Genomic DNA, 26974 nt, shown 5'->3' with positions numbered 1-26974 from the left:
CAGAGCCACTCTAGCACCTGGGGCAGAGGCCAAGGAGCCATCCCCAGCGCCCGGGCCATCTTTGCTCCAATGGAGCCTTGGCTGCGGGAGGGGAAGAGAGAGACAGAGAGGAAGGAGGGGGGGTGGAGAAGCAAATGGGCGCCTCTCCTATGTGCCCTGGCCAGGAATCGAACCCGGGTCCCCCGCACGCCAGGCCGATGCTCTACCACTGAGCCAACCGGCCAGGGCTATCACTTACTACAATTTTTAAACTTATTTCTACACTTACATTTAGATACGTCAGAATTGCGGATCTGTTCATTTCCTTTGCTTATTGTGAAAGTTTCTTAGCATTGCTGTCATCTGGCTCGGGAAGACCTACTTTATTGTGTTTTTTCTTTTATAGCCTTTAGAGTTGAAGAAATCCTCCAACAAGCAGACTACCTGTATGAAAGTGGAGAGACGGAGAAGCTCTATCACTTGCTGAGCCAGCACAAGGACAGGTGAGCCAGGTGCGCGGGCTGGGTGTGCGGCTTCTTCAGCATCCTCGGGCTGGAACGCAGAGTGAGGTTTGCTGGCTGGAAGTTTGTATGGTTTCTTAAAAGTTTCATGTGTAGCTATTCTTACAATAAATGATGCAGAAATGCTACATGTATGTCATTGATTTAGAAAAAGTTGTTCTACTTTTTCTAGTAGAATGTTGAAATGCTTTGTCCATTTGTTATTTTGCTTTGGATCATACAAGATAAGTTGCTGAATATCTGTTTATGTCATTGATGTTGTATTGTCTCATTTATTTTAAATTAATTTCTTATTGGTGTAAGATCTGAATGAATTAGGATGGTGTGTGCCTCCACTGCATGGTATCTCTGTGTTGATTTAGAAGCACAGTCTTTTAGAGAAGCTAAAAATACCTCCTTTTTAAAAACAGATGGCACGTTTAGCCCAGAATGTCAGTGTGCACAGTACTCACTTTGGGGGAGGGGTGGGTGGGGGATTGTTCAGCCTCATCTCCTGAGTGTGCCCAGGACGCATCTATCCTTCCACTGCCCCGTTAGCAACCTGAGGTGGCTGGTCGGCATTTTACACTCACCTCAGTAATCACCTGGAAAGGAAGCTGTCAGTGACTCCATATTCAGCGAGTTATAAATATACTGTTGCTTTCTTTAGTTTAAAAATTTTATGTGAATACCATTTTTTCTTAAATACAGGGTGGGCAAAAGTAGGTTTACAATTATGAGTACGTGAAACAGTTTATTCTTGTATTATTTGTTAATTATTGTGTTAATGTCCATACAAACAACTGTAAACTTGCTTTTGCCCCATCCTGTATATAATATAGTCGGCTTAAAGGCAGACATTTAATAAAAAGGAATTTAAGATTAGTTTTAAAACTATTTTTAGCTCTTTGATATGGCTATTTTATAATTATGCCACTTAACATATACCATATTTCCCCATGTATAAGACACTCCCATGTATAGGACACACCTTAATTTTGGGGGCCTGAAATTTGAAAAAAAAAAAGTATTACATTAAGTTATTGAACTCAAGTTTTATTCATCATAAAATTCGTACAACTCCTCATCACTGTCAAAACTCTCATCCATTAGCTTGTCCTCATCTGTGTCTGATGACAAATCACTGACTTCAACAATGAGCACAAAAACAAGTGCAAAAAAGCAAGAAATGCAAGTAAAAGAATCTACAACCATTGTATAAGATGCACCCAGTTTTTAGACTCCTAATTTTTTTGGGAAAAGGTGTGTCTTATACATGGGGAAATAATGGTACATAAATGGTAGTTCTCCAAGGAGTCCAGTGCCCTTACTTGGACCATGCCCTGTCTCATGGCATGGATGGCTCATTCAAACACAGGATTCACTTGGAGATGACATTATCTTCAGTCATCGTTAACATGCGTTCACATACCTGCTGTGTGTGCAGTCTGGGGGCTGCTGTCTGCAGGCGCGGTATGGCCAGGCCTCCAGCTACATGCCACAGTTTGTAGAGCAAGTGTTCAGGAACTCAAATACAAAGACATTTTCTAAGGAAGGTAGTATTTTAATATTAATGGTGTGTTAATGTTAATGTGTAATACTGGACAATTTGTAGGAAATTATAGGAAAGTTGTGTGAAAGGAAATAACTTTTTAACATTGTAAATAATGGTATTTGATACTGTGTTGCTTGCTACACCCTTACTGACCTGAAAGACCATATGTATTCAGTAGTGATGTGACCTTTGACAGTTTTAAATGAGAGCTAAACTGGTGGTTTTGTATTCACTCACATTAGTGAAGATGCAGAGCTACTGTGGCGTTTGGCTCGGGCATCACGGGACCTGGCTCAGCTCAGCAGAACCTCAGAAGAGGAGAAGAAGGTCTTGGTGTACGAGGCCTTAGAGTATGCGAAAAGAGCTCTAGAGAAAAATGAAGCAAGTTTTGCGGTTCACAAGGTGAGGTGCCTAAAGTAACGATGGGTACCACGCACTGGGGGCTGCACTTGGCTGCACTCATCTGTCCTCCCTCATTTACATGAGGGGGAATGTACTCTGTTTAAAGGAGGGAATGACGTTTCCTTAAAAAGCTTTTTCCTTTGCATTCTTGAATACTTAACTCTACCTTCATAACTGCATTTCATAAATTACTTCTGTGAATGCTTATTTTTGAACCAGAAGTGATAGTAGTTTTATGAATTACCTATATCTTTACTCCTAGTAATGGTACAAGTACTTGACAGATGTTTTCTCACAGACTCACATTCCATTTCTGTTCTGTGAGACCAGAGGTAACTTTTCACGTCACTCCGCTAGTTTCTGGAGTTCCTAACTGGTTAGAGAACACAGCATTATTGGTACTGGTACTTTTACTTTTCTGTGTTTTTTTGTTAACAATTTTTTTTATTTTTTATGGCAGAGACAGAGTCAGAGAGAGGGACGGACAGACAGGAAGGGAGAGAGATGAGAAACATCAATTCTTTGTTGCGGTTCCTTAGTTGTTCATTGATTGATTTCTCATGTACCTTGACGTGGGGTGGGGGGGCTACAGCACACTGAGTGACTCCTTGCTCGAGCCAGCGATCTTGGGCTCAAGCCGGTGAACCTTGCTCAAACCAGATGAGCCCGCGCTCAAGCTGGCGACCTCGGGGTATTGAACCTGGGTCCTCCACATCGCAGTCCAATGCTCTACCCCCTGCGCCACTGCCTGGTTAGGCAACATTCTTTTTTAAAACATTTAACTTTTCAATTATAGTTGACATTCACTATTAGTTTCAGATGTACAATATAGTGGTTGAACATTTATGTACCTTACAAAGTGATCCCCCTGATAAATCTAATACCCATCTGACATCTCACATAGTTATCACAGTATTATTGACTATATTTCCTGTTGTGTACTTACATTCCTGCAACTGTTGTTTAACTGCCAATTTGATGAATGGACTTCTTAGTCCAGGGGTCCCCAGACCGCATACAGCCCCCTGAGGCCATTTATCCAGCCCCTGCCACACTTCCGGAAGGGGCACCTCTTTCATTGGTGGTCAGTGAGAGGAGTACTATATGTGGTGGCACCGCAAAGCACGGGTCACTTATGTACAGTACTACTTCCAGTGACGCAGGATGTACGTGTCAGGGCTCCAGAAGCACGTCATATCACTTGTTACGGCTAGTAGTGACAAACATGGAACTGGACATTGACCATCTCATTAGCCAAAAGCAGGCCCATAGTTCCCATTGAAATACTGGTCAGTTTGTTGATTTAAATTTACTTGTTCTTTGTTTTAAATATTGTATTTGTCCCCATTTTGTTTTTTTACTTCAAAATAAGATATGTGCAGTGTGCATAGGGATTCGTTCATAGTTTTTTTTTATAGTCCAGCCCTCCAATGGTCTGAGGGACAGTGAACTGGCCTCCTGTGTAAAAAGTTTGGGGACCCCTGTCTTAGTCCCTTCAACTTTCTCACCCAGTCCCCAACACCCCTCCCATCTGGCAACCATCAGTCTATTCTCTGTATCTATGCATCTGTTTCTTTTTCATTTTGATTTTTAGATTTAACATATAAGTCAAATCATATGGTATGTGCCTTTCTCTGTCTGACCTCTTTCACTCAGCACAGTATCCTCTAGGTTCATCCATGTTGTTACAGATGAAAAGATTTGATTTTTTTATGACTGAGCCATTTGTGTATCACAACTTTATCCAGTTGCCTGTTGATGAACACTTAGGTTACTTCCATATATTTTAATGCTACTGTAATTGGAATTGTTTTCTTAATTTTATTTTCAGATTATTCATTGCTAGTATATTAGAATGCAACTGATTTTTATATATTGATTTTATATCCTGTAGCTTTGCTATACCTCTTTAATTAAAAATTCTTTAGACTCTTTATGTAAGATTATGCCATCTATAAATATAGTTTTACTCTTTTCTTTCATTTGTTAATCCTGCCCAGTTTCCCTGGCTAAATCTTCCAGCACAGTTATCTTGTTCCTAAAGGTAGGGGAGCTGTTAGACTCAGCTAGTCTCAGGTATGACTGTTGCCTGCCTCCTTCTGGGATCTCAAGTCTTTATTGCTTATATTTGGTCTGGTATTATAGTGTTTCAGGCAAGAAGATAAGTCTAATATCTATTGTCCCTTTTTGGCTACAATATCTGTTTAAAAGCTGTCGTTAAAAATAATAAAAACTCACTTGACCAGTGGTGGTGCAGTAGATAAGAGTGTCAATTGGGAACACTGAGGTCCCAGGTTCAAAACCCTGAGGTCACTAGCATGAGCACGGGGTCATTGGGCTAGACTGCAGGATCATTGATACGATCCCATGGTCACTGGCTTGAGTGAGGGGTGACTGGCTCAACTGGAGCCCTCCCCAGTCAAGGCACATATGAAAAAACAATCAATGAACAACTAAAGTGCCGCAACTACAGGTTGATGATTCTCATCTCTCTCCCTTCCTCCTCTCCTTCCTCCTTTTCTCTCTCTTTCTCTCTCTCTCTCTCTTTTTTTTTTTTTTTTTTTTTGTGTGTGTGTGTATGACAGACAGGGACAGATAGGGACTGACAGACAGGAAAAGAGAGAGATGAGAAGCATCAATTCTTCATTGCGGCACCTTAGTTCATTGATTGCTTTCTCATATGTGCCTTGACTGGGGAGCTACAGCAGAGCAAGTGACCCCTTGCTCAAGCCAGCGACCTTGGGCTCAAGCTGGTGAGCCTTGCTCAAACCAGATGAGCCCGCGCTCATGCCGGCGACCTCAGAGTTTCAAACCTGAGTCCTCTGTGTCCCAGTCCAACGCTCTATCCACTGTGCCACTGCCTGGTCAGGCTCCCCCCACCCTTCTCTTTTAAAATAATAACAATAGTAATGTAAACTCAATATAGACAGTAGACATTTTAGAAATTGAGAAAGTACAAATATGGAAGAAACACCTATGATCACAGGTTCTACCTTCAGCTCTTGCTGATGAGCAGTTAGCTCTAAGTCACAGAATGCCAGCCTACCTAGGGGAGAGTGTGTTTGCTTTGCAGGTAGGTGTTAGTGATGTGCATAAGAGGAGGTGGTCTTATCCAGAGCCCTGAGATTTGGGGAAAGCTGAGAGCACCAGGCTTGGGACCCCATGTGACCCCTTTGTCATCTGGATTAGGTGTCTGTCCATAGAAATTAAAAATTTTTTTTTCAGAGACAGAGAGTCAGAGAGAGGGACAGATAGGGACAGACAGACAGGAATGGAGAGAGATGAGAAGCATCAATCATTAGTTTTTCCTTGTGGCTCCTTAGTTGTTCATTGATTGCTTTCTCCTATGTGCCTTGACCATAGGGCTACAGCAGACCGAGTAACCCCTTGCTCGAGCCAGCAACCTTGGGTCCAAGTTTGAGCTTTTGCTCAAACCAGATGAGCCTGCGCTCCAGCTGGCGACCTTGGGGTCTCGAACTTGGGTCCTCCGCATCCCAGTTCGATGCTCTATCCACTATGCCACCGCCTGGTCAGGATGTCCGTGGAGATTAAATGAATATAATCTGTAGAGGTGTGTGTGTACTAAATTATACATTTTTGTAGACATTGAGAGAAAGAAATATTTTGGTGGAGAATAGATTTAAACAGAAAGTTGAGTGTTAACATCTTTCTGGTTAAAATTATTAAAAATCCCACAGAAATAAAGTCAGACAGAAAAGGAGACTATTCATTATGAGAAACTTGTTTCTCACAGAACCTGAAGGCAGGGTGCATGTAGGCTTCAGGAAAAATGCGCTTGATCACCCTTACTTTTCCTCATCCAGAGTCCCGTGACTTCCTTCAGCACCTGGGTTACAGAACTGAAATATTTGGATTCCTTTCTTAGGGCAGACACTCAAATTGTCTCAGTTTGGGTCTTGTTCAAGTATGGCTGTGGGAACAGTCACAATTGACAGATGCTGCTGTTATTACTGTCATGCTGGGATGTGGAGGAGGAGGCAGCTCCCAGAAAAAAGGGTGAGAAAACTAGCCATTGCTGAATTGCAGATTTTTCTAAATTTGTACTCAGACTACAGACATGAATAATCACCACATTGTGTTGATAACTTCTCTCTGCTTTGTACTCTAGTTCTCTGTAAACATGTGCTATCCTTGGATTCCTAGAGAGCCCTATCCTCTTTTCTTTGTATTTACAGTGTATTTGACATAATATGTATGTTCAATAACTTTTTGTTGAATGAGAATGACTACTGAGAGAAAATACTCAGTTTAACCTTGTATTAGATGGACTATTAAGCATTGTTATTCTTAACATCTTTTTTCTTCTGCTTTTAGTGGTATGCGATCTGTATTAGTGATGTTGGAGATTATGAAGGCATCAAGGCTAAAATTGCAAATGCCTACGTCATCAAGGAGCATTTTGAGGTACTGATGAATTGAAAGCCATTTGTTTTCTGAGTAGATTTGTTTCACTTGTCCCTCACTGTTTTAGCAAACCACCTCAAACTTGGTGACCTCCAGCAGTGACAGGTTATTGTCCCAATTCTATGGGTTGACAGTACCTAGTGCTTCTGTTCTGTGTGGTATAGCTGAACTCACTGAGGGTTTGTCCGTCTGGCCCCTCAGCTGGTACAGGGGTGTCCAGCATGGTGTCGTCTCCAATGACTTCTGTCCATTTAGTCATGTGGCTGATGCTTCTTTGCTGCACAATTGCTGGCTTCCAAGAGTGGGTGTTCTCAGGGGGAAGTCCAGTGTGCAGATGTGCGTCACACTTGGTAATGTCTCGTCAACCCAAATGAGTCATGTGTTACAGAATTGTACACCTGAAACCTGTATAATTTTATCAACCAACATCACCCCAATAAATTCAAAACAAACAAAAAACATAACATTTTTCCTTAGGTGAATCCTTCATTTAAAAAATAAAATGACAGGTGGTTGAGCTCAGAGTCTGCACGAGGGGACTGCATCGGCCAGACAGATGGGGAGGATGTGGTCTCAGTAGTGTGACAGTCACCGCACCACTCCCTCTCACAGCACTGCCTGCACTGTGAGCTCTGGCATGTGTCTGTCTGTGCCCTGAAGGTCCTTCATGTGCTGACAGTCTTCCTCTGCCAGAAACTCGGGGAGTTCATGCATTCCACAGCGCGCACTATGCCACTCTCCTCTGGACACAACGGCCACCGAAAGCCAGCGCCTTTCTTTCATGATATTCTAGACCAGGGGTCCCCAAACTTTTTTACACAGGGGGCCTGTTCACTGTTCCTCAGACCGTTGGAGGGCCAGACTATAAAAAAAAACTATGAACAAATCCCTATGTACACTGCAAATATTTTAAAGTAAAAAAACAAAACGGAAACAAATACAATATTTAAAATAAAGAACAAGTAAATTTAAATCAACAAACTGACCAGTATTTCAATGGGAACTATGGGCCTGCTTTTGGCTAATGAGATGGTGGTGCCCCTTCCAGAAGTGCAGCGGGGGCCTGATAAATGGCCTCAGGGGGCCACATGCGGCCCATGGGCCGTAGTTTGGGGACCCCTGTTCTAGACCATCTCAAAAGTACAAAGGAAGAAAAAGCGATGAAAGCATATATAGAGCGAATGTGAGCTAGGCCATGTGACAGCTTTTCTGACTTTTATGGTGGCAGTCTCAATTCCTGGTTTTGTAATGATGCGTGAAAAGGACTTTGGATGGGGAGTCAGTCAGTAGACTAGCTTCTTATTCACACATGAGTGGTACGTGTGTGTACGCATTTCAATTTAATACGCATTTTTCACATTTTAAGACCTTTGAAATTAGACTGCTTTATATTTCAGTGGTATCTTATTTGCTTTTTCTTAGTGGTACATCAAATAGTATGTCACAGAGTTTATGATATCTTAGATTCAGTGAAATGTACATTATTTTACTCAGTGGCAGCAGAACCACAGCCCGTAAATTACTTTGTGCCTTGGTGCATAGATATACATGTCAGATAACTTTCAGTGTGAACAATGAAAAATTGCAAAAAATGTATTGATATAGACTTTAAACTTTTAAGAAACAGTTAAGGCTATAGGTTATAACTTTAAAAAATGTTTTTAATAAGATTTCATATGTTTATGTGGTAAGTGTTTAAAAAATGACAGTATATTTATCATTTACAGCTAGTGCTCGACTTACGACCACGATTAGTTCTGACAGACTGGTCGTAAAATGATTTGGTCGTAAGTTGAGTAGGCTATAGGTACAGTACTGTGAAATGATGTTATAAAAATCTTTAAGTCATATTTTATCTTAATTTACTTTCATTGTTTTATATCATAATTTTCTTTGTTCATTTTATGCCATTTGTATCATCTTTACACCATTTTGTTTCTTATTTTTACATTCGTCAGGTTTAAGTAAAACACTGCATTACCAGTACAACTGGTTTAATATTTGCAAAGACAATTTCCTCTTGGTAGACTAATCTTGGGAGGGGTTTGATGAAAAATATCCAAGACACAAAACATAAATTGCTGTACCAAGTCTGGGATAACAACAGTTGAAATGGTGCACGCGGAGATGGTAGTGCTGCTGGAAGCTGGTCCGCACTGTCGTACACCCAGCTGGGCAACGCTTGCGCTGCCAGACGGGGAGCAGTTGTGGCTAGCGATTGTGGTCATAAAGTCGAATGGTCGTAAGTTGCATAAGTCATAAGTTGATCAATATTTGTATACTATTTGAGATTCCATGATTATATCTAAAGTCAGAAGGGACTGTTGTCTTTGGGTTGTTTTTGAAGACATACTGCCAGGGTCGCTTGAGAGGGCCCTGACTCGCCTGTCCCACAAGAAAGCTGACTTCCAGTAGAGTGCCCAGGGCGCCACATACATGGTGAATTAACTTCTACATCGAGAGTGTCACTAGACCTGCACTGCTGTTGGTAGAGTGCAGAAAAGAGTTACTTATATAATTTTTTGTAGGGCATAATTTTCTAGTGGAAGTTCAATAGGGAAAGATAGCTTAGAGTATAAGTTGTATATACTTCAAAATACATTTTGCTATAAATCATATCACTACATTTATGGAAAAGTTTTCCCTCAGTGCTGATTCTTACCCATAGTATTGAGAAGCAAGAGTTCTGTCCAGTCCTAATTGTGAGCTTACTCCATTCCCTCTACTGCTGCTGCTGACAATGGTAGTCAGTGTCAGAAACCAAGTATCTGGTGCTAAGAGAAGTGAGAATAATGGTGACAAGGAGACATGACTGTGTTGTGTTAGCACCTCCTGTACATACTCATTTCATCTTCGCCGCAGCCGAACAGAGAGGGGTATTATTTCCTCTATTCTTTTTTTTTTAATTTTTATTTTATTTATTCATTTTAGAGAGGGGAGAGAGAGGGAGAGAGAGAGAGAGAGAGAGAGAGAGAGAGAGAGAGAGAGAGAAAGAGACGGAGGGAGGAGCTGGAAGCATCAACTCCCATATGTGCCTTGACCAGGCAAGCCCAGGGTTTCGAACCGGCGACCTAAGCATTTCCAGGTTGACACTTTTATCCACTGCGCCACCACAGGTCAGGCCTCCTCTGTTCTCTAAAAGAGCAAACCCAGGCAGGAACACAGAAACATGCCAAGGTCAGGAAGTTAGAAGTTAGGAGCTGTGATTTGAACCCAGGACATCTGGCTACAGAGCCCACTCTGGCAACCAGCACAAACATCTGAAAATGTGCATCTTACACATTTCAGCCAAGAGCGAGAATGTGGGTATGTGTAAAATCATAAGCTAGGAATTCTCTAGTTTCAAAAGGGTCTTTTATTTTTAATATTACATTAATCTGTGAGATGTCCTTAGCAGTTTTCAACAAAATAATATATAAAAAGAGAAGTTAAGTTCATTAAAGTTATTCTGTAGTGTGTGCTTTACATAAATTCACACAGGACTGTCACATAGTAAATAGAAACTGGGGACACTTTATCAACATTTACCTTGTGCGTAGTTCTGTTAATTCTGTGCGTAGATAGTATTAGTTTTTCCTTGGTTACGTATAGATGGGGAATTTGAGCAAAATCTGCATACTGAAGACTTTCTAAGATTATGCACTTAGTTCTTTGGAAAAGAATGCTTTTCAGTAGTCACAGGACTTGGTAAAAAGAACTTCCTTGTTTTTATTTTAATCTAAAAGAAAAACAGCTATATAGATGTTTATGTATTATCTATAAGAATATAACTATTGTATATTATATAGTTGATATATTGAGTATTACATTTTTAAAATTAATTTCACTTAGAAATGTCATGTGTTTCTCATCTTGGGAATCAGTATTATCAGTTTCTGAACGCTGTAAAATAATAACCTTAGTACGAGTCATTTAATCGTGTGTTGAAACAAAATTAACCAATTAAAGAACCAGAAAGAAAATTGGTGTGGCTTATCACAGAAGAATTAAAATATAGGGCGAATTTTTTTTTTAATCATAGCTTCCTCAGTAAACATAATAGAGTTCTTATTGCTATTTAGAAAACAAATGATTGATTTTCTCATTTCTTGTTAGAAAGCAATTGAATTGAACCCTAAGGATGCTACGTCAATTCACCTAATGGGTATTTGGTAAGAAAATTTCCTTGAATTAATATTTCACTGGTATTTAGGACAATCTTATTTTGTAGTGTATAAAAAAGCAAAATGTAAAATATTTTAAAATACTACTTGGCAGTCAAGATTGCTTAATCCATTAAATTAACTAGATGTTGTGCATGTATTGTTAGAAAAAACTAAATTTGATTGTGATAATGTTAAACATTATTATTCAGATCATTTAGAAACACATATAGCCATTCCCTCTTATCCACAGGGCATGTATCCAAGCCCCTGGTGGGTGCCTGAAACTGCAGAAAGTATCCAACTCCATGTGTGCTGTTCTTCCTACACGCACCTTTCACCTAAGGAAGCTCTTAGACTGCTCCGGGGTGTGTCCACCTTGCCAGCATCACCACTCTTGTGTTTTGGGGCTGTTAGGAAGTGAATCAGGGTGATCTGAGCTCAGGCACTGGAACACCTCCAGTCAGTCTGGACCCTGAGACAGCTATTGAGCAACTAATGGGTAGGGGCATCACAGTATGGGGACACTGGACAAAGGGATTATTCACATCCCGGGTGGAGCTCTGCAGGTCGCATAAGGTTTCATCACACTACTTGCAATTTGAAACTTATAAATTTTCTATTTCATAGTTTTGGACCTCAGTTGACCACGTAACTGAAGCTGCAGAGAGTGAAACTGGATAAGGGAGGATGACTACTAAGACTAAAAGACTTTGAAACTTTTTGGTAGACTTTCTTATTTTGACAGTCAGACAGACAGGAAGGAAGAGAGATGAAAAGCATCAATTCTTCATTGTAGCACCTTACTTGTTCGTTGATTACTTTCTTATATGTGCTTTGACTGGGGGAGGGGGGGCTACAGCAGAGCGAGTGACCCTTTGCTCAAGCCAGCAACCTTGGACTTAAAGCCAGCGACCATGGGCTCATGGTAATGATTCCATGGCCAAGCTGGTGAGCCCGCGCTCTCCAGGTTTCAAACCTGGGTCCTCCATGTCCCAGTCCAATGCTCTATCCACTGCACCATCACCTGGTCAGGCACTTTTTGGTAGACTTTCAAGTTCCCTTTGTTGGGCACAATTGCTTTTTCCCAGGCACAGTGAGACTGGCTCACTGACCATGGCAGAGGAGCGTGGGAGCCTCAGGGCCTCATGTCCGAGCACCTGAGAGTAAGTCACCTGGTCCAGTGTTCCTAAGAGTCTTATGTGGACCCAGGCTTGCCACTCTTCTGTTTGGGTGTAGTCTGCAGAGCTGAATCGTTATTGTCTTCTAAGAGGTGACTGTAAACAGTCCTGTATCAAGTCTTCTCAGAAAGTGAATCTCCTTCAAGGATGCATTGAACTAACCGGACACCTCTAGTCAGCAGACATGAACTCAGCCCTCGTCCAAGAGCCAGCACTTCCCCTACACACTGCAAGGTTGGATCTGTGGGTTTGTCGGCCATTTGCCCTCACCCTTTCAAACATATGCCCGTAAAACCGTTGGTTGCCGTTGTTTTTTATGCATATTATGTTTAGTTTTGTCATTTTTTGTAATCATTTTTAAACTTCTGTTTTTCTCATGTAAAAATTGGATAATGATCCTGTTTGCTTAGTAGTTGTGTAGATGGGAAGGATTTGCTGAGCTCAGCTCCTGGGAGCAAGAAAGCACTAGAGCCAATGACATCATTATTACTAGTTCTTCCGTGAACTGTTTGTTTATTTATTTATTTATTTATTTTATTTTATTTTTTTCCATTTTTCTGAAGCTGGAAACAGGGAGAGACAGTCAGACAGACTCCCGCATGCGCCTGACCGGGATCCACCCGGCACGTCCACCAGGGGCGACGCTCTGCCCACCAGGAGGGGGTGCTCTGCCCATCCTGGGGGTCGCCATGTTGCGACCAGAGCCACTCTAGCGCCTGAGGCAGAGGCCACAGAGCCATGCCCAGCGCCCGGGCCATCTTTGCTCCAATGGAGCCTTGGCTGCAGGAGGGGAAGAGAGAGACAGAGAGGAAAGCGCGGCGGAGGGTGGAGAAGCAAATGGACGCTTCTCCTGTGTGCCCTGGCCGGGAATCGAACCCGGGTCCTCCGCACGCTAGGCCAACGCTCTACCGCTGAGCCAACCGGCCAGGGCCTCTTTATTTTTTTTAACTGTTTATATTTGATCTCAAAATGCACCCTACTTGATGGATCAGTGTAAGTCAGTCTCTGCATAATTCAGTGTGACTGTTAACCTACTAAATATTAATGCCCAGTACAAATTGTTTAGGCAGACAACAGAATATTCCTTGTGTACCTATTAAGGTGTTTGATTCTCCTTAAGAGAATATAAGGTGCAATTTGATGTATGAATATTACTTCCATAGGTGTTACACGTTTGCCGAAATGCCTTGGTACCAGAGGAGGATTGCCAACATGCTGTTTGCAGCCCCTCCTAGCTCCACCTATGAGGAGGTGCGTGACGTCCTTGGCACAGTGAATGCTGGCTTCTGAGGCGCGGTGCCTGCGCAGGGCCCTCCCTCAGGACTGTGGCCACGCTGGTTCATTGTGTCCCTGAGTGAGTTCTCTAGGTGAAGGCTGATGTAGCCACGGCTCATGGCTGCCTTTGTTTCTGTTTGACATTTATACCATATAGAAGTCATAAAATAGAACAGAGAATAGATCAATTGTTCCTTAGCATGTTTTAGGGACATATTCTTTATAAGAAGCCATTTACATGGAAAATAAAGCATGACTTTGTATTGGTAACTTTTAAGTGCTATTGAAATAATATTCTGTCATTTTCAAGGCCTTTGCTTTTTTGTATAAAAAAAATTTGATAGGGATTTCTGGGCAGACATTTTGAGCTTACTTGTCAAAAAAGTTTTCAGAGTGAGGAAACAGGCAGTTGAAATAGCTTTCCAAATACTAGTGTCGTCATAAGGAGTACCCCCACCCCGAGTAAGCTGTATGTGGAACTTGATATAAAATATATTGAGGTGTATAGAGTACAGTTGGGGAATATTTATTATTAAAAATGCATTCTAAGAGAAAAGATAGCTCTGCTATAACAAATTGTTTTTTTTTTTAAAAGCTTTTTTTTTTTAAAATTTTTATTTATTTATTCATTTTAGAGAGGAGAGGGAGAGACAGAGAAAGAGAGAGAGAGGACAGAGAGAGAGAGAAGGGGGGAGGAACTGGAAGCATCAACTCCCATATGTGCCTTGACCAGGCAAGCCCAGGGTTTCGAACCGGCGACCTCAGCATTTCCAGGTCGGCGCTTTATCCACTGTGCCACCACAGGTCAGGCTACAACAAATTGTTTTTAAGAAATTGTCATTTAATATAAAAAGTTGAGTCAAAGCTTCAGAGTCACAGCTACTTTTTACATTGGAATCTCAATTAATAAAGGATTTTTAAAAAGTAAAAAGCCACTGTTACAACCTGTGTGTGTTAAGCAAAGTCAGCTCTGACTTGAGGTGTTTCCACTGCTGGTCACTGTTAAGACTTGAGAAGAGAGAGGTCAGAACAGCCGAGCTGCACGGGGCCGCGCTCTGTTCTCGCTGTGCACTGCTGTGCACCGCTGTGGCTGGGAGGGTCCCCATGCCATCTGACCTCAGTGTTACTTGGTTATGTCAGCTCTCACTGCTGATGAATTGACCTTTATTATAAGGTGTTTTGACTTCTGGGTTTATATTTAATACAGGAAAAGATTTTGAGTAAATGTTTTTTTAATGTTGAGTATGTTTTAATCCTTTTCATGTTTGGGTTGTGTTTTTACAGGCTTTAGGCTACTTTCAAAGGGCAGAGCAAGGTAAAATATTTTTTATTTTAGATACAAGTGTAGTTAAAATTGTATGAATGTATTATAGATAATAGGAATTTTAGAACAAAATATGTTATTTATTCTGATAAACCTTTGTACGAGGCATAAATCAAAGTTTTTTACAGTTTTTTGTTTCTATTCATTAACAATCACCTGAGGGAGAAATGAGCCCACTGAACTCAGAGCTGCCATTCTGGAAAGGTCCTCCATGTGATGGGATTGAGGAGGCTCTGGCGGGTTAGCTGTCCTCCTCAAGGTCACACAGCTAATGGAGTCGTTTTACATGGGAACGTTCTGGGTTTAAACGAGGGCAGTGTTTGTCTCTGTAGATATTAGTTTCATGTCCCTAGTGCTCGGAAGAAACAGACAGCCTTCAAACTGACACCAGCCCATCCAAGTTTATCCTTTTTAATATTAGCACAAACTAGAGAAGGGACAGTGTATGTTACCAAATACACCAAAAAAATTGCAACTCTATTTTTATAAAAGTTAATCAGAAAATTAAAGACAGTGTTTATTAAATTTGAGAGCCTGCTGGTATGGACTTTTCTAAGTGCTTTTCATGATAGCAAATCACTTTTTAAAGACAGTTTTTTCTGAAGAGTTGTCTGAATGTTAACTGTCTCTGTAATGTATTAGTTCTGATTTATTCTCTTCCTGCCTCCCATTGGTATCCTCATGGTGGTGGTTTTATGTATCATGAATGTGAATCTAGGGATGAAGTTTCCTAAAAGGGTGTTACGAGACCGAAGGTTTGGAGTTGAGAAAAACATGGTCTTGTCTCGAGCTAAAGTAATCCTCAGGAACTGATCATTCTCCACATTTTGCTATAAAGGTTACTTGTGTGTGGCGGCCTTTCCTCATGGCCTATATCTGGTTTAGAAGTCTCTCCGCATGTCTAGGCTAAATGCAGGGGATGGGAGCTGTTTGCACTCACGATTGCATCCTCGCTGTTCATCCTGGTCCTGGGGAAACTTGCTGGACGAGAGCGCTGACTGAATGCATGCACTTCACCCCGAGGAAACCTTAAGCTCATCCACATGGCGGCTAAGTTCACATGAAAGAAGCTAAACAGTTTTGGGTTGAGGAACAAAGTTAAACTGTACCCAGGAGGAAGTATGCTTGATAGAAGGAAACTGAAGAATTAATGAAGTTTGCAAGACCATCCTGCCCTGTTATTCATAGGCTGTGTGTCCACTTTTTTCCCTCAGCCAAGAATGTTCTCCACTTTTCTGTTAAAACCCAGCTCGGCCTCCGGTTCAGCCCAGGGATAACCTCTTAGAGCTAGTTGTTTGTGTCTTTGGTTTCCTATTGCACTTTAAGTCTTGTACGCCTGTCGAAGTGTTCTCTCTCCCGTTAACACTGTCTTGTGCGTGTCTCCTTTCCATTGTCAATGCCAGCAGAACAGAGACTGCTTCATATGTGCTGAGGGAGCCCTGGTCCATGTGTATGAGTCAGGGTTTCTGACCCACTCAGCAGACTGTACCGAGTGCCTGTTGTGTTCTAGGCACTGCAGGTGCAGCAGGGAACGAGGGATGGTAATGGAAAGCCTCATAGTGACTGGGTGGAGCACCTGCTTTATAAAATGCTGTGAAGTGAGAGGTGTGTAATAGTCTCAGCACACAGTAGGTACTCAGGAACTCTAACTGGTTTACATGTGTTTCAGTTAGCCTAATCATTTATTGACCATGCAAATTTATTATTGGCATTCAGAACAAAAAAATTAAGCTTCTCAAAATATGAGCAATACTATTTCATCTGAGATAAATTTGTTTTTCTTTCTTATAAACAGTGGATCCAAACTTCTACAGCAAAAACTTGCTACTTTTAGGAAAGACATATTTGAAGCTACATAACAAGAAGCTTGCAGCTTTCTGGCTATTGAAAGCCAAGGACTACCCAGCACACACAGAGGAGGACAAGCAGGTAACAGCTGCCGTGCAGGGAGGCAGACGGGTGCCATTGAGGTGCGCTTATGCATAAAGTGGACTTCAGAAATTCTCTAAGAACATAAGGTGTCTAAGTGCATATTGTTGAACACAAGTGTTCATTTCAAACGGGAATTATTGACATTTATGCTGATTTCTGTACAGCAAATATTCAGTTGCTGTAACAGATGTTATGAATTCCTCCTGAAATGCCAAATTATTCCTGACACGTGGAGCTGATCACATGAGATTTCTGAAACAAATGGCAGGGGCTAGGCAGGTGGTCCTAGTATATGAGAGTCTCTGAGAGCCTTCCCTGGTGCTGCTGAGAAATTGTATTCTGACAATGCGCTGTGTTGGTTTTTGGAAACTCTTAGAAACTGCAGTCCACCTTATGAACTTAAATTTCAGAAGCTGATTTCTCTGCTGTGCTGTTTACAACATGTATTTTTCTGTTTTAGATACAGACAGAAGCCGCTCAGTTGCTTGCAGGTTTCAGTGGCAAGAATTGAGAATTTCTCAGAGAAGCAAGCATATGAAATGTAGGAAACATGCCTTTTCATCAAATTATAAGTATGTTAACCATAACTGTTCTACAGCTTTCTGCATTCTTATAATGTAACCATTTAACAAATGTACGAAATTCTAGGTTTCTTCACAAATAACAAGGCAAAAGAAATACTTGTCATGAGATTGGTAGAAGTGTCTCCATGGCTCAGGGACTGGTTACTGTGTGTCTGGGGCAGAGTTCAGGTGGAGTGACAGATGATCATAAAGGGAGAGCAGGAAGGAAAGCCGTGAGGAAGGCATGTGGTGCGTCCTCAAGTTGGACTGGTTCCCAGCTGAGGTCTTGCAGAGAAGGGCAGTGAAAGTGAGGAGGCCGGGCCGGGAGTTGAGGGTTCTCGGGATAAAGCAGTTAGGTGACATGTCTGGGAGCCAGGCTGCCAGAGGAGGGAGCCGGTCGGAAGGGCCGAGAGCGAGCGGTCCCCATGTGTGATGTGACTCATCTCCCGAGTGGGTTGATCTGTGAGTAGAGACCAGTTCTGCTCCCTAATGGGGTAAAAGGAACACAGAACTCCAGGAGAAAAGGAATGTGAGCTGTTTGAAATAGGCAAATGATGTAGCTCCCTTGGGTCTGGGCCTCATCCCTGCCCTGTCCGAGATGTGTAAAAAGGGGGGTCCCGAGTGTGAGTGTGTGGGGTGGACTCCTCAAGGACTAGGGAGGTGTGTTGTCACAGTGACTGGTGGGGACAGTGCTGCTTCTCATGCCTGCTTTCAAACACAAAGGAAAACACAGTAGTGAACCCTGCCTTTCTCTGCTCCTCTGTGGTCATGTATGTGTATCCCTGAACCTTCAAGTTGACTGTAGACGTGTTTCATCCGTTACCTCATCATCTAAGCCTGCACACCTCCTTCACCAGTCCCTTCTCACAACTGGAAAGTCAGCTCATTCCTTGTCATCTGATACCCAGTCCTTTAAATACCCTCCAGTGTCCCAGTGCCTTACACTTGTTAAAGCCAGGATGCACAGATCATACATTGCATTTGATTTTCCACCTTTGTTTTGTAAAATCTAAAACACTCCCGTCTTTTTGTCTCAGCAGTGACTGTGTAAAACGACCAAGCCAGTTGTCTTAGGTGGTCCCTCACTGCAGTGGGCCCACTTTGAGAACCACTGTCCACCTGACTTTTGAAGTTGTATATGTTGGATCTTCTCTGCCCAACTTGGTGTTTATCACTTTCATTTAGTGACTCAATGTTTTTTTGGAGATGTGAACTTGTGTTGAGTTAGCAGGCTTAGCAGGTAAGCAAATAGGAGGTAAGAGGTTTGGGTAGAATACCCTCTGCTGAGTGATTTTTGTGAAATGAGGCATTTTTTAGTAATAAAGCCTTTTATTGAGGGGAAGGTCTGTCTTTTGATACAGAAAGTTGTAAAACTTAGCAGAGAGGCCCTGAACATCCCGCCTCACTTACCTGGTGGTAGCCTGGAGCTGCAGCAGACCCTGCTCAGGTCGACCCACCCTGGAGTGCTGTGTCATATGTCAATACGTGTGACTGTCGTAAAACTCCTTTCATCACCAACCTCCCTGCCAACCATCCTGACCTGCTCTCTATAATTTTGTCATTTCAAGAGTTATGTAAGTGGAATCATACAGTATGTGACCTTTTGAAATTGACCTTTATAATTCAGCATATACTGTCTTTGAAATCCAGCTACATTCAGGGGGTGGTTTGACTATTTCATTGTGTGGATGTTCTCGTTCACTGAACCTTAATCCATTGAAGGCAGTTAGGCCGTGAGAATCTTTGGTGCTGTGAACATTAGGTACGTCTCATGTCTCTGGGATGGATGCTCAGGAATGCAGTTGCCAGGTCCCATATGGAGCTGGTGTTTTCTCCCCATACCTTTCCCAGGATGTGGCACCTTCCAGGGTTCTGGTCCTGTGCACTCTCTCAGTCTCTTCTTGCGACTCTCAGAAGTCTGATGCCCCAGGTCTTCCCTCAGCCCTCCTACCTGCTTCTGGGGTGATTTGGGGGACCCAGTCTGTCCTCCCTGCAGCCCCTACCCCTGGGCTTGTCCCAGTGCTGACTGTTCCATGAGACGCTCACCCTCCTCGGACCTGCGCACAGGAGTTTGTGTGTTGTCTTGTAAGCACTGCAGACTGGCTGGGTGGTTACAGTGACCTCATAGACGTTTCCTTCCTTTGAGACTGTGACAAGAAATCTGAACTTGGAAGTGGCTACTACTATCCTGTAAGAACCTGAAAGCTCTCAGTTAACTTCTTGTTGGCAAAGTTTTCCCAACTGTGTATTTTATTTAGAAAATAATGGGGTGACAATGATGAATAGTTTTATCATAGACTATTGACTGTAAAAATGACTTTTCTCAGACTCACTTTCTCTCTAAAATAGCATCATTTACAACAAAGAAAATGCAGAAAACACCCACCTCGTAAGTCATGAGGACTGAGTTCTCATGAGTATCAGTAAGTACTTTATATGCCATTGGCATGATTGTGTTCTCCTGTGTTGAGATTGGGAAGAGAAAAGCTGGAACTTAGCAGATGCCACTTTGAGACTTAGGTTTTTGTTGTTGGAACATTATTTTGGTAGCATTTTTGCTTTTGTGCAGTGCTCACACTAGAACCTGTGTACAGGCCTGTGTGTCTGGGAAGCACTGTGATTACTTTGGCAAGAGCCGGGGATGGAGCTCATGTGACAAGCGTGCTGCACTCAGGCGTGGACAGTGTCTGTGACTGGAGTGTACCATAGGTACAGAGGAGTTTTTCCATTGACAGGCCACATCCCCAGGTGACCTCAAGTTTGGCTGTTAAGTTCACTGGGTCAAGAACAGGGAGGGATTTACCATATCAGTGTTGCTGACACTTGCCGCCCTGTCTGTGAGGGTGAGATGAGCTGGGTGGGGTAAGCCGAGGCTGCAGGGGAAGTTTCCTCAACCCTTGGCTCTTAACTGCGGAGGAAGGACTGACATCTAATCTGGGAGGTGGGAGTGTGCTGTGCTTGTGATCAGCTACCTGTGCTGGTGCTGTGTCGCTGAGCCTCCCTCTCCCTCATGAGCTGTCTGCTGGGACAGGGAGGAAAGGCAGGGGTGGGCCAATAAGTGAACAGATCAGGACAAGGGGTCCTGCCTGTGAGGCTGCATTTCTGTCAGGTAGGCATGGTGGAGGCCCTGACGAGTTCTCCTGAAAGCTGATCTGGCTGTTGTCAGCACACCTGGTCACAGTAATGTTACCTCAGGTGGGGAGGGGACAAGTCCCTCCAAAGCCTGCTGTGTGACTTTCAGGAACTTCTGTCATCAAAGTCTCATCCAGCAGGGCACCTCTGTGTGTCTAACACTCAGCTCTTAAGGTGCACTTTAAAGTTGGTCATACCCTCAATTGCATGATCTGTTGTATACGTTACATTTTTTTAAAAAATTTTTTTCTTTTTTTTTTTTTTCATTTTTCTGAAGCTGGAAACGGGGAGGCAGTCAGACAGACTCCCGCATGCGCCCGACCAGGATCTACCCAGCATGCCCACCAGGGGGTGATGCTTTGCCCCTCTGGGGCGTCGCTCTGTTGTGTCCAGAGCCATTCTAGCGCCTGAGGCAGAGGCCACAGAGCCATCCCCAGCGCCCGGGCCATCTTTGCTCCAATGGAGCCTCACTGCGGGAGGGGAAGAGAGAGACAGAGAGGAAGGAAAGGGGGAGGGGTGGAGAAGCAAATGGGCGCCCCTCCTGTGTGCCCTGGCCGGGAATCGAACCCGGGACTCCTGCACGCCAGGCCGATGCTCTACCGCTGAGCCAACTGGCCAGGGCCTAAAAAATTCTTTAGGCTTGAAGATAACCAGTGTCAAGGATTAGGATTTGGAAAAGGAGTCTATTCAACTGAGTGGATCACTGCCTTTAATTGCAGCTTTCCTGTGAGTTATGAAAAAATGTAGAACAGTCTAATATATTGTATAGAAAAATAAATTTTGGCAAACTATTTAGGGAAATTAAATTGTACACTGATCGTGTCTGTATGTACCCAGCAGTGAAATATGTTAACATTCTAAGACGTCAGTTCTGTGGTTATAAAAAAAATATAAGTTAATGAAGTTAAGAGTATATATTCAAATAATACAAATTTAAATTTTCTATTAATAAGGAAGCCTTTGTGCTAAAGTAGTATTAATATCATTCCCATCAGATTTTAATTTGTTATACATCTTTGTAGTTCAGCAAAAGGACAAAAATAATGATCTATGTAAAGGGGGAGGACCGTTTTTTCAGATGCTTAATTCAGACACATCAACTTGTCATGAATTGTAAAGGAGTGGGGAGATAAAACACTGATAGGAATATCAGATTCACTTGTTTGACTTTGGATGCTAGAACTCTTCCATCCATCTGATTTTATGAACCAAAACTGAATACAAAAGTGGGAAAGTGACATTACCTTTTATATGTCCCTAGGTATCAAACAGTGTCAATTTATTAAATTTAAAGACCATCACATTTAAAAACAAGTACAAGCGTGCCTGATTCTTTAAGCCAACAAACATCTAGCATCCCCAAAGGACCATGTAAACCTCAATGCTTCTCAGTGGGTTCTGTCCCATCTCTAGACCGCGTGGTACTGGATCCGGTTAGTACATGACTTGTATTCAGTACTTTGTGCTACCTTAGTGGTGTGGCAGAGGGGAAGTTTCAGCTGTTGTATTTATTTAAAACAAAGCGACAGGGTACATCACCTGTCTTCAGAAAAGCCAGCAGCATTAGTTCACACACGCAGTCAGATTTGGCCTAGGCCCTCAGTACCTAGGCCCTGACAGCACACACCCACCCCGGGGTGGGGGGTGGGGGGGTGGGTGGAGCGTCTAGGCCGCTTCCGCGGGAGCACTATCATAGGAAGGCAGTCTGGCAGCTCTATAAAACTAGAGCCACCACCGGCACGCTGATGTGACACTTAGTTCTAATAAAGTCTCTCGCTTCAAAATTTAAGGGCGAGCTATTTCCTGATCAGTCAGTTCAAGGGAACAATAAATAAAATAGAAAAGGATGAGTTGTTTTGCATATTTCTGTGTAAGAACAGAAAACATCTATACTTCAAGACGTTCAGAAGTCACTATACTGTACAGAATGGACAGCTTATTTACACATATCTGTGCAATTGTTCTTGGTTGGGGCATCTGAACGCAACAGCTCCTCCAGGACAAGAAGCCCCATTTATTCTTGTCCGAACCCCTCTGTCTCTTCTATTGCAAAGAGAAGTTTTTCCTTCAGTTGTTCGTAACTCTTATATGGTGGTAGATCCAAGCGATTAAAACTGAACAAAAACAAAATCGGACGTGTTTCAATACAATGAAAAAACATTTCTAGTACAATATTTTTAAAGCATATCTGAAGAACTAAATGGATAGAGAAGTGTTACACTATGATACTAATTACTAATATTAACATTAAGAAACTTCTATTCAAACTTAAGACCTACTCAGAGAACATGGCACACCATTTTAATCACTACCTTGACAGATGTTACATCCCTGCCTCTCTCTTTCAAACTTACTAATCAGAACCTGAATGAATTCAGCCTTGTCCTTTCTCATCCTTGTGCTTTAAAGAAGCCCCCCACCCTCAGTAGACTGGTGCCACTTCCCAGCAGACAGTCCCACCCTGCCTGAGGCCATGAGTCCTGTCTGCAGTTTCTCCTTCACTATCAGCCAGTGACCTCACCCTGTACTTTGAGAAAACATAAATCAACAGCTGATAACAGTCTTCCCTTCACAAAATGTAAAATCCATTCAGTGAGGCCAACTTCTCTCCCTCTACTGTGACAACAAAGGCTAGTCCCTCTCATCTGTCCTCGGGGATTTTCTCCTTGGTTATGAACTCTGCTTCAGCACCTCCTCCTCTGCTGGACTCACAGCTCAGTCCAGGCTGCTGGCTCTGCTCACAGAATCCCTTTTCACACTTAAAAGTACTGACAACCCCAAAGAGTTTTGTTGATGCGAAGTATTATCCACTGATACTGACTATATTAGAAGTTAAAACTGAGAAATATAAAATCATTTTGAAATAAATTTTTTTCATAAAAATTGTGAGAATGACTTTTATTTCTGCAAATCTTTGCTGTCTGGACTCTTGACATCTGTGCACTGACCCCACTGTGCTGTGCGGTGTCAGTGAGTACATGTACACATACCTGTCTCCCGTGTGCAGTAGGAACTAGAGAGGAACACTAGACCCCTTCTCAGGTAATTGCGGGCATTACTTTTTTTTTTTTTTTTTTTTTCTGAAGCTGGAAACAGGGAGAGACAGTCAGACAGACTCCCGCATGCGCCCAACCGGGATCCACCCGGCACGCCCACCAGGGGCGATGCTCTGCCCATCCTGGGCGTCGCCATGTTGCGACCAGAGCCACTCTAGCGCCTGAGGCAGAGGCCACAGAGCCATCCCCAGCGCCCGGGCCATCTTTGCTCCAATGGAGCCTTGGCTGCGGGAGGGGAAGAGAGAGACAGAGAGGAAAGCGCGGCGGAGAAGCAAATGGGCGCTTCTCCTGTGTGCCCTGGCCGGGAATCGAACCCGGGTCCTCCGCACGCTAGGCCGACGCTCTACCACTGAGCCAACTGGCCAGGGCTGCGGGCATTACTTTTTGACACTAGTATATGTAATACAGGTTCTGAAATTATCAAAGAATTCTTTGTACCATTATGTAAAATCCACTGGTTCATGTGGCACTTTGAACCAACATTTTTTTACCTCTAGACAATACTATGTCATGAATTGTTCACTTGGAAATACTGGTTCACCAACTTACAAAGGATTTCCAAATGTAACACTGTACCGCAGATTTTTAAATTGTATACATCTAATTTTATATTTTAGATTTTTCACTATATCGCGGAGCTTTTGCAGTATATAGGTATTATTTTTTAGTTTATTCATTTTAGCGAAGAGAGAGGGGAGGAGCAGGAAGCATCCACTCCCATATGTGCCTTGACCGGGTAAGCCCAGGGTTTTGAACCGGCGACCTCAGCGTTCCAGGTCGACGCTTTATTTACTGTGCCTCCACAGGTCAGGCCTATATAGGTATTTTTATGTATTATTTTTATTTTTGTGGTAAAATAAGCATAGGAAGTGTTCAAAGAGTGTGGGGAGGGTTTATAAAGCCTTAAAATTTATATAAATAGTAAAATAAATATAAAGTCACTACTTTGTGGATTTTCGCCTACCGCAGGCGGTTCTGGAACCTAACCCCCACCATAGACCAGGGACCACTGTAATTATGATAGGAAAACAATCACACGTGTTAGTAATACCAACAATTTCACCTAAAAAGTCTTGAGAGGCTGTCAAGCTCATGGTTTGTGTGTATATACATACACACGCATACAAGTTTTCCAAAATTCTAACCTTTGTTCAAAACCTCCTCTGCCCACAAATGCTGAGTTGTTTTCCTTGAAGTCAGCTTACTTTACTGCTTTCAAGAAAATGTTTGCCAGCCAGATCCCAGATCCCTGAGACTGACTAACCTGTTAGTCATTGTTTTAGGTCATAAGCATGCTCCATAAGAGCCAGCTAGGTTGGCTTCAACTCCAGCAGCTGCCCATGGAACTTTTTTGTTTTGCTGTCAGTGGCACACATGGTGTTGGAGGACCTGCCGAAGTATTGGCAGTCTGCCACAAGAGAGCAAATGTCAACACCATGAAAAAGTGAAGCAGGGGCTTAGCATGAACACGATTCTGACCTGACAGAACCCAGCATGTCAGGTACCACACAGACGACAGTTCTATTCACTGTCCCCCGTGCCTTCTCTGGCAAGTGATTCTGCTTGCACATAAAGCTCCTCAGAGGCTCCACTTGCCCTTCAGTGAAATCCACACCCCACACAGCAGCAGGGGGCCCTGCACATTGACCTGTAGCCACTGCCTCCATTTCCAAAGCGCTTATCCCCTCCCCAACACACCAGTCATCTCATTGCAGTTCCTTACTTCAGGGTCCTTGCAAACTACCCCCGTACAGACAGTGTGCGTCTCATTTTCACAGAAGCCTCCTGCCGGCCCAGCTGCGCTTCCTCCCACAGGCTTCCTAGAACTGCTACCTGGCGGCAACTGTGTGCCCATCCCCAAGAAGTGCGGTCTGGTGAAGGGAGGGCACATAGAGCTCTTCCTTTTCACATGGTGGAGCTCCAAGCATAGTGCGCAGGGACAGGATGCGGGGCCCACCAGTCTGCTCCCAAAACCAGTGGATTAGCAGTAGTGAGTATATGTTTAAAAAAACAACTTGGCTTTCAACTTACCACGTGTGGCTTCTTGGTAGCCAGGTGTCTTTCCCAACTTTTTCAATGCAAAACTTTTGAGGTCCATTACTTCCTAAACCAGGAAAACAAAACAAGATTTATCTTGACAATTAGTTACATGACGTCACATGGTTACACGCATGATAAAGTGTGAGCTACAGGGTCACATGCTTCTGCCCAGAGCAGCTCCTTCCTGCTGCAGGGACCCAGCAGCAAGCATCAGTGCAAAGAGCAGTAGCTACAGAAGCCTGGTACCCGTCACCCTTAGGAGCAGAGCAGCAGGAATGACCCTCAGGCCCGTGACTGCAGTGACCACAGAAATGGCACTCACCCATGAGTTCAGCAAAGCCTCCCAAGGGCAGGCGGCAGGTTCCAGTGACAAACTGTAGCAGACGCATCCTCACCTCGTTGTCTGTCTCCTTCACAAACTGACAGGTCAAAAGTAGTGTAAAATAAGTGCTAAGTTATCTTCAGTAATGAATTATTCCTAAATTTCTTCCAGAAAGAGGAAGTGGAAACTTAGGAACACCACTTGTCCAAGGTCCTCCCACTGAAGGGAACCAGCACAGCTCACAGCTGCCCCCCTAGCACCATGTGCTGCTTTGTGTGCAGCCCTCCCAGTGCTGGGAGGTGGGCCCTGCACCAGCATCCCCACTGTGCATGTGAGACGAGGCCTACATAGGCGAAGGCCTGTGTCCTCTAGTGGCGAGTGAGTGGCAGATGTAACCTTTGAACACCGGTCTGATCTGAGCACCTGCCCTTTCCCTTTAAGGGACTCAAAACAAATGACGTCTCAACACCACTTCCCAACCTTGCTCTTCACACTTGAAAACCAATGCATTGCACAAATAATCTAGTTCACTTTTTTTTTGAGAGAGAGGAAGGGAGAGAGATGAGAAGCATCAACTTGTAGCTGTGGCACTTTTGTTTATTGACTGCTTCTCCTACGTGTGTTGATTGGGACTGGGGAGGGGCTCTAGCCAAGCTAGTAACCCCTTGCTCAAGCCAGTGGCCTTGGGGTTCTGAACCCAGGACCTCAGTTTCCTAGGTTGACGCTTTATCCACTATGCCACCACTGGTCAGTCCACTGACTTTTCAAAGAGGGGCACAAGTGCGTAACATGGTGAAACACTAATCTGAACTGGTCTGTCTGCTCACAAGGCAAGGAATGCAGGAAGCACTGAGAGCAGACATGTATCCTACAGGTGGGACTCAGATAAGGACAAGAAACACACGAACTAATCTAACCAACATGTTTCTGTGCACAACAATGCTGCTGACGTTTACTCCATCAGACACAGAACAGCTATGAGCAGGTCTGGCAGAAACCTCACCACTGTTCCTAAAACCAACCCAATCCTGGAACCAACTAACTAGCTGTGTAGACTTAATGTGGCCTAAGCACCAGCTCCTCAGATTTAGACACACATCCACACGACGGGCTGGGGACGACCCTAAGGGATGATGGCAGAGCCTG

The 26974-nt window shown here is 43.3% G+C and overlaps 2 protein-coding genes across 9 annotated transcripts in view; one reads left to right on the top strand and one right to left on the bottom strand.

The window, feature by feature from the left end:
• The window catches only part of RMDN1 (regulator of microtubule dynamics 1), a 35271-nt gene extending 17872 nt beyond the window's left edge, over positions 1-17399 (top strand). The window contains exons 3-10 of one of the 2 annotated variants that reach the window (XM_066266456.1): positions 386-482; positions 2277-2436; positions 6772-6861; positions 10957-11012; positions 13348-13435; positions 14744-14774; positions 16579-16708; positions 17176-17399. In XM_066266456.1, coding sequence (XP_066122553.1) covers positions 386-482; positions 2277-2436; positions 6772-6861; positions 10957-11012; positions 13348-13435; positions 14744-14774; positions 16579-16708; positions 17176-17260 — 737 coding nt within the window. In that variant the 3' untranslated portion in view covers positions 17261-17399. Of the gene's footprint in view, positions 1-385; positions 483-2276; positions 2437-6771; positions 6862-10956; positions 11013-13347; positions 13436-14743; positions 14775-16578; positions 16713-17175 lie in introns of both variants that reach the window. The other variant, XM_066266455.1, reaches the window with a different exon arrangement.
• A 4268-nt stretch (positions 17400-21667) lies between these two features.
• Positions 21668-26974, bottom strand: part of WWP1 (WW domain containing E3 ubiquitin protein ligase 1) — a 111119-nt gene continuing 105812 nt past the window's right edge. For all 7 annotated transcript variants that reach the window (XM_066266448.1, XM_066266451.1, XM_066266447.1 and 4 more), the window contains 3 exons: positions 25829-25925; positions 25498-25570; positions 21668-22524 (listed from right to left, as the gene is read on the bottom strand). In XM_066266448.1, coding sequence (XP_066122545.1) covers positions 22425-22524; positions 25498-25570; positions 25829-25925 — 270 coding nt within the window. In that variant the 3' untranslated portion in view covers positions 21668-22424. The remainder of the gene's footprint in view (positions 22525-25497; positions 25571-25828; positions 25926-26974) is intronic.

This window comes from Saccopteryx bilineata, chromosome 3, assembly GCF_036850765.1.
Source record: "Saccopteryx bilineata isolate mSacBil1 chromosome 3, mSacBil1_pri_phased_curated, whole genome shotgun sequence".
In the NCBI taxonomy this organism is placed as follows: Eukaryota; Metazoa; Chordata; class Mammalia; order Chiroptera; family Emballonuridae; genus Saccopteryx; species Saccopteryx bilineata.
This window is presented reverse-complemented; position numbering and strand designations above follow the sequence as displayed.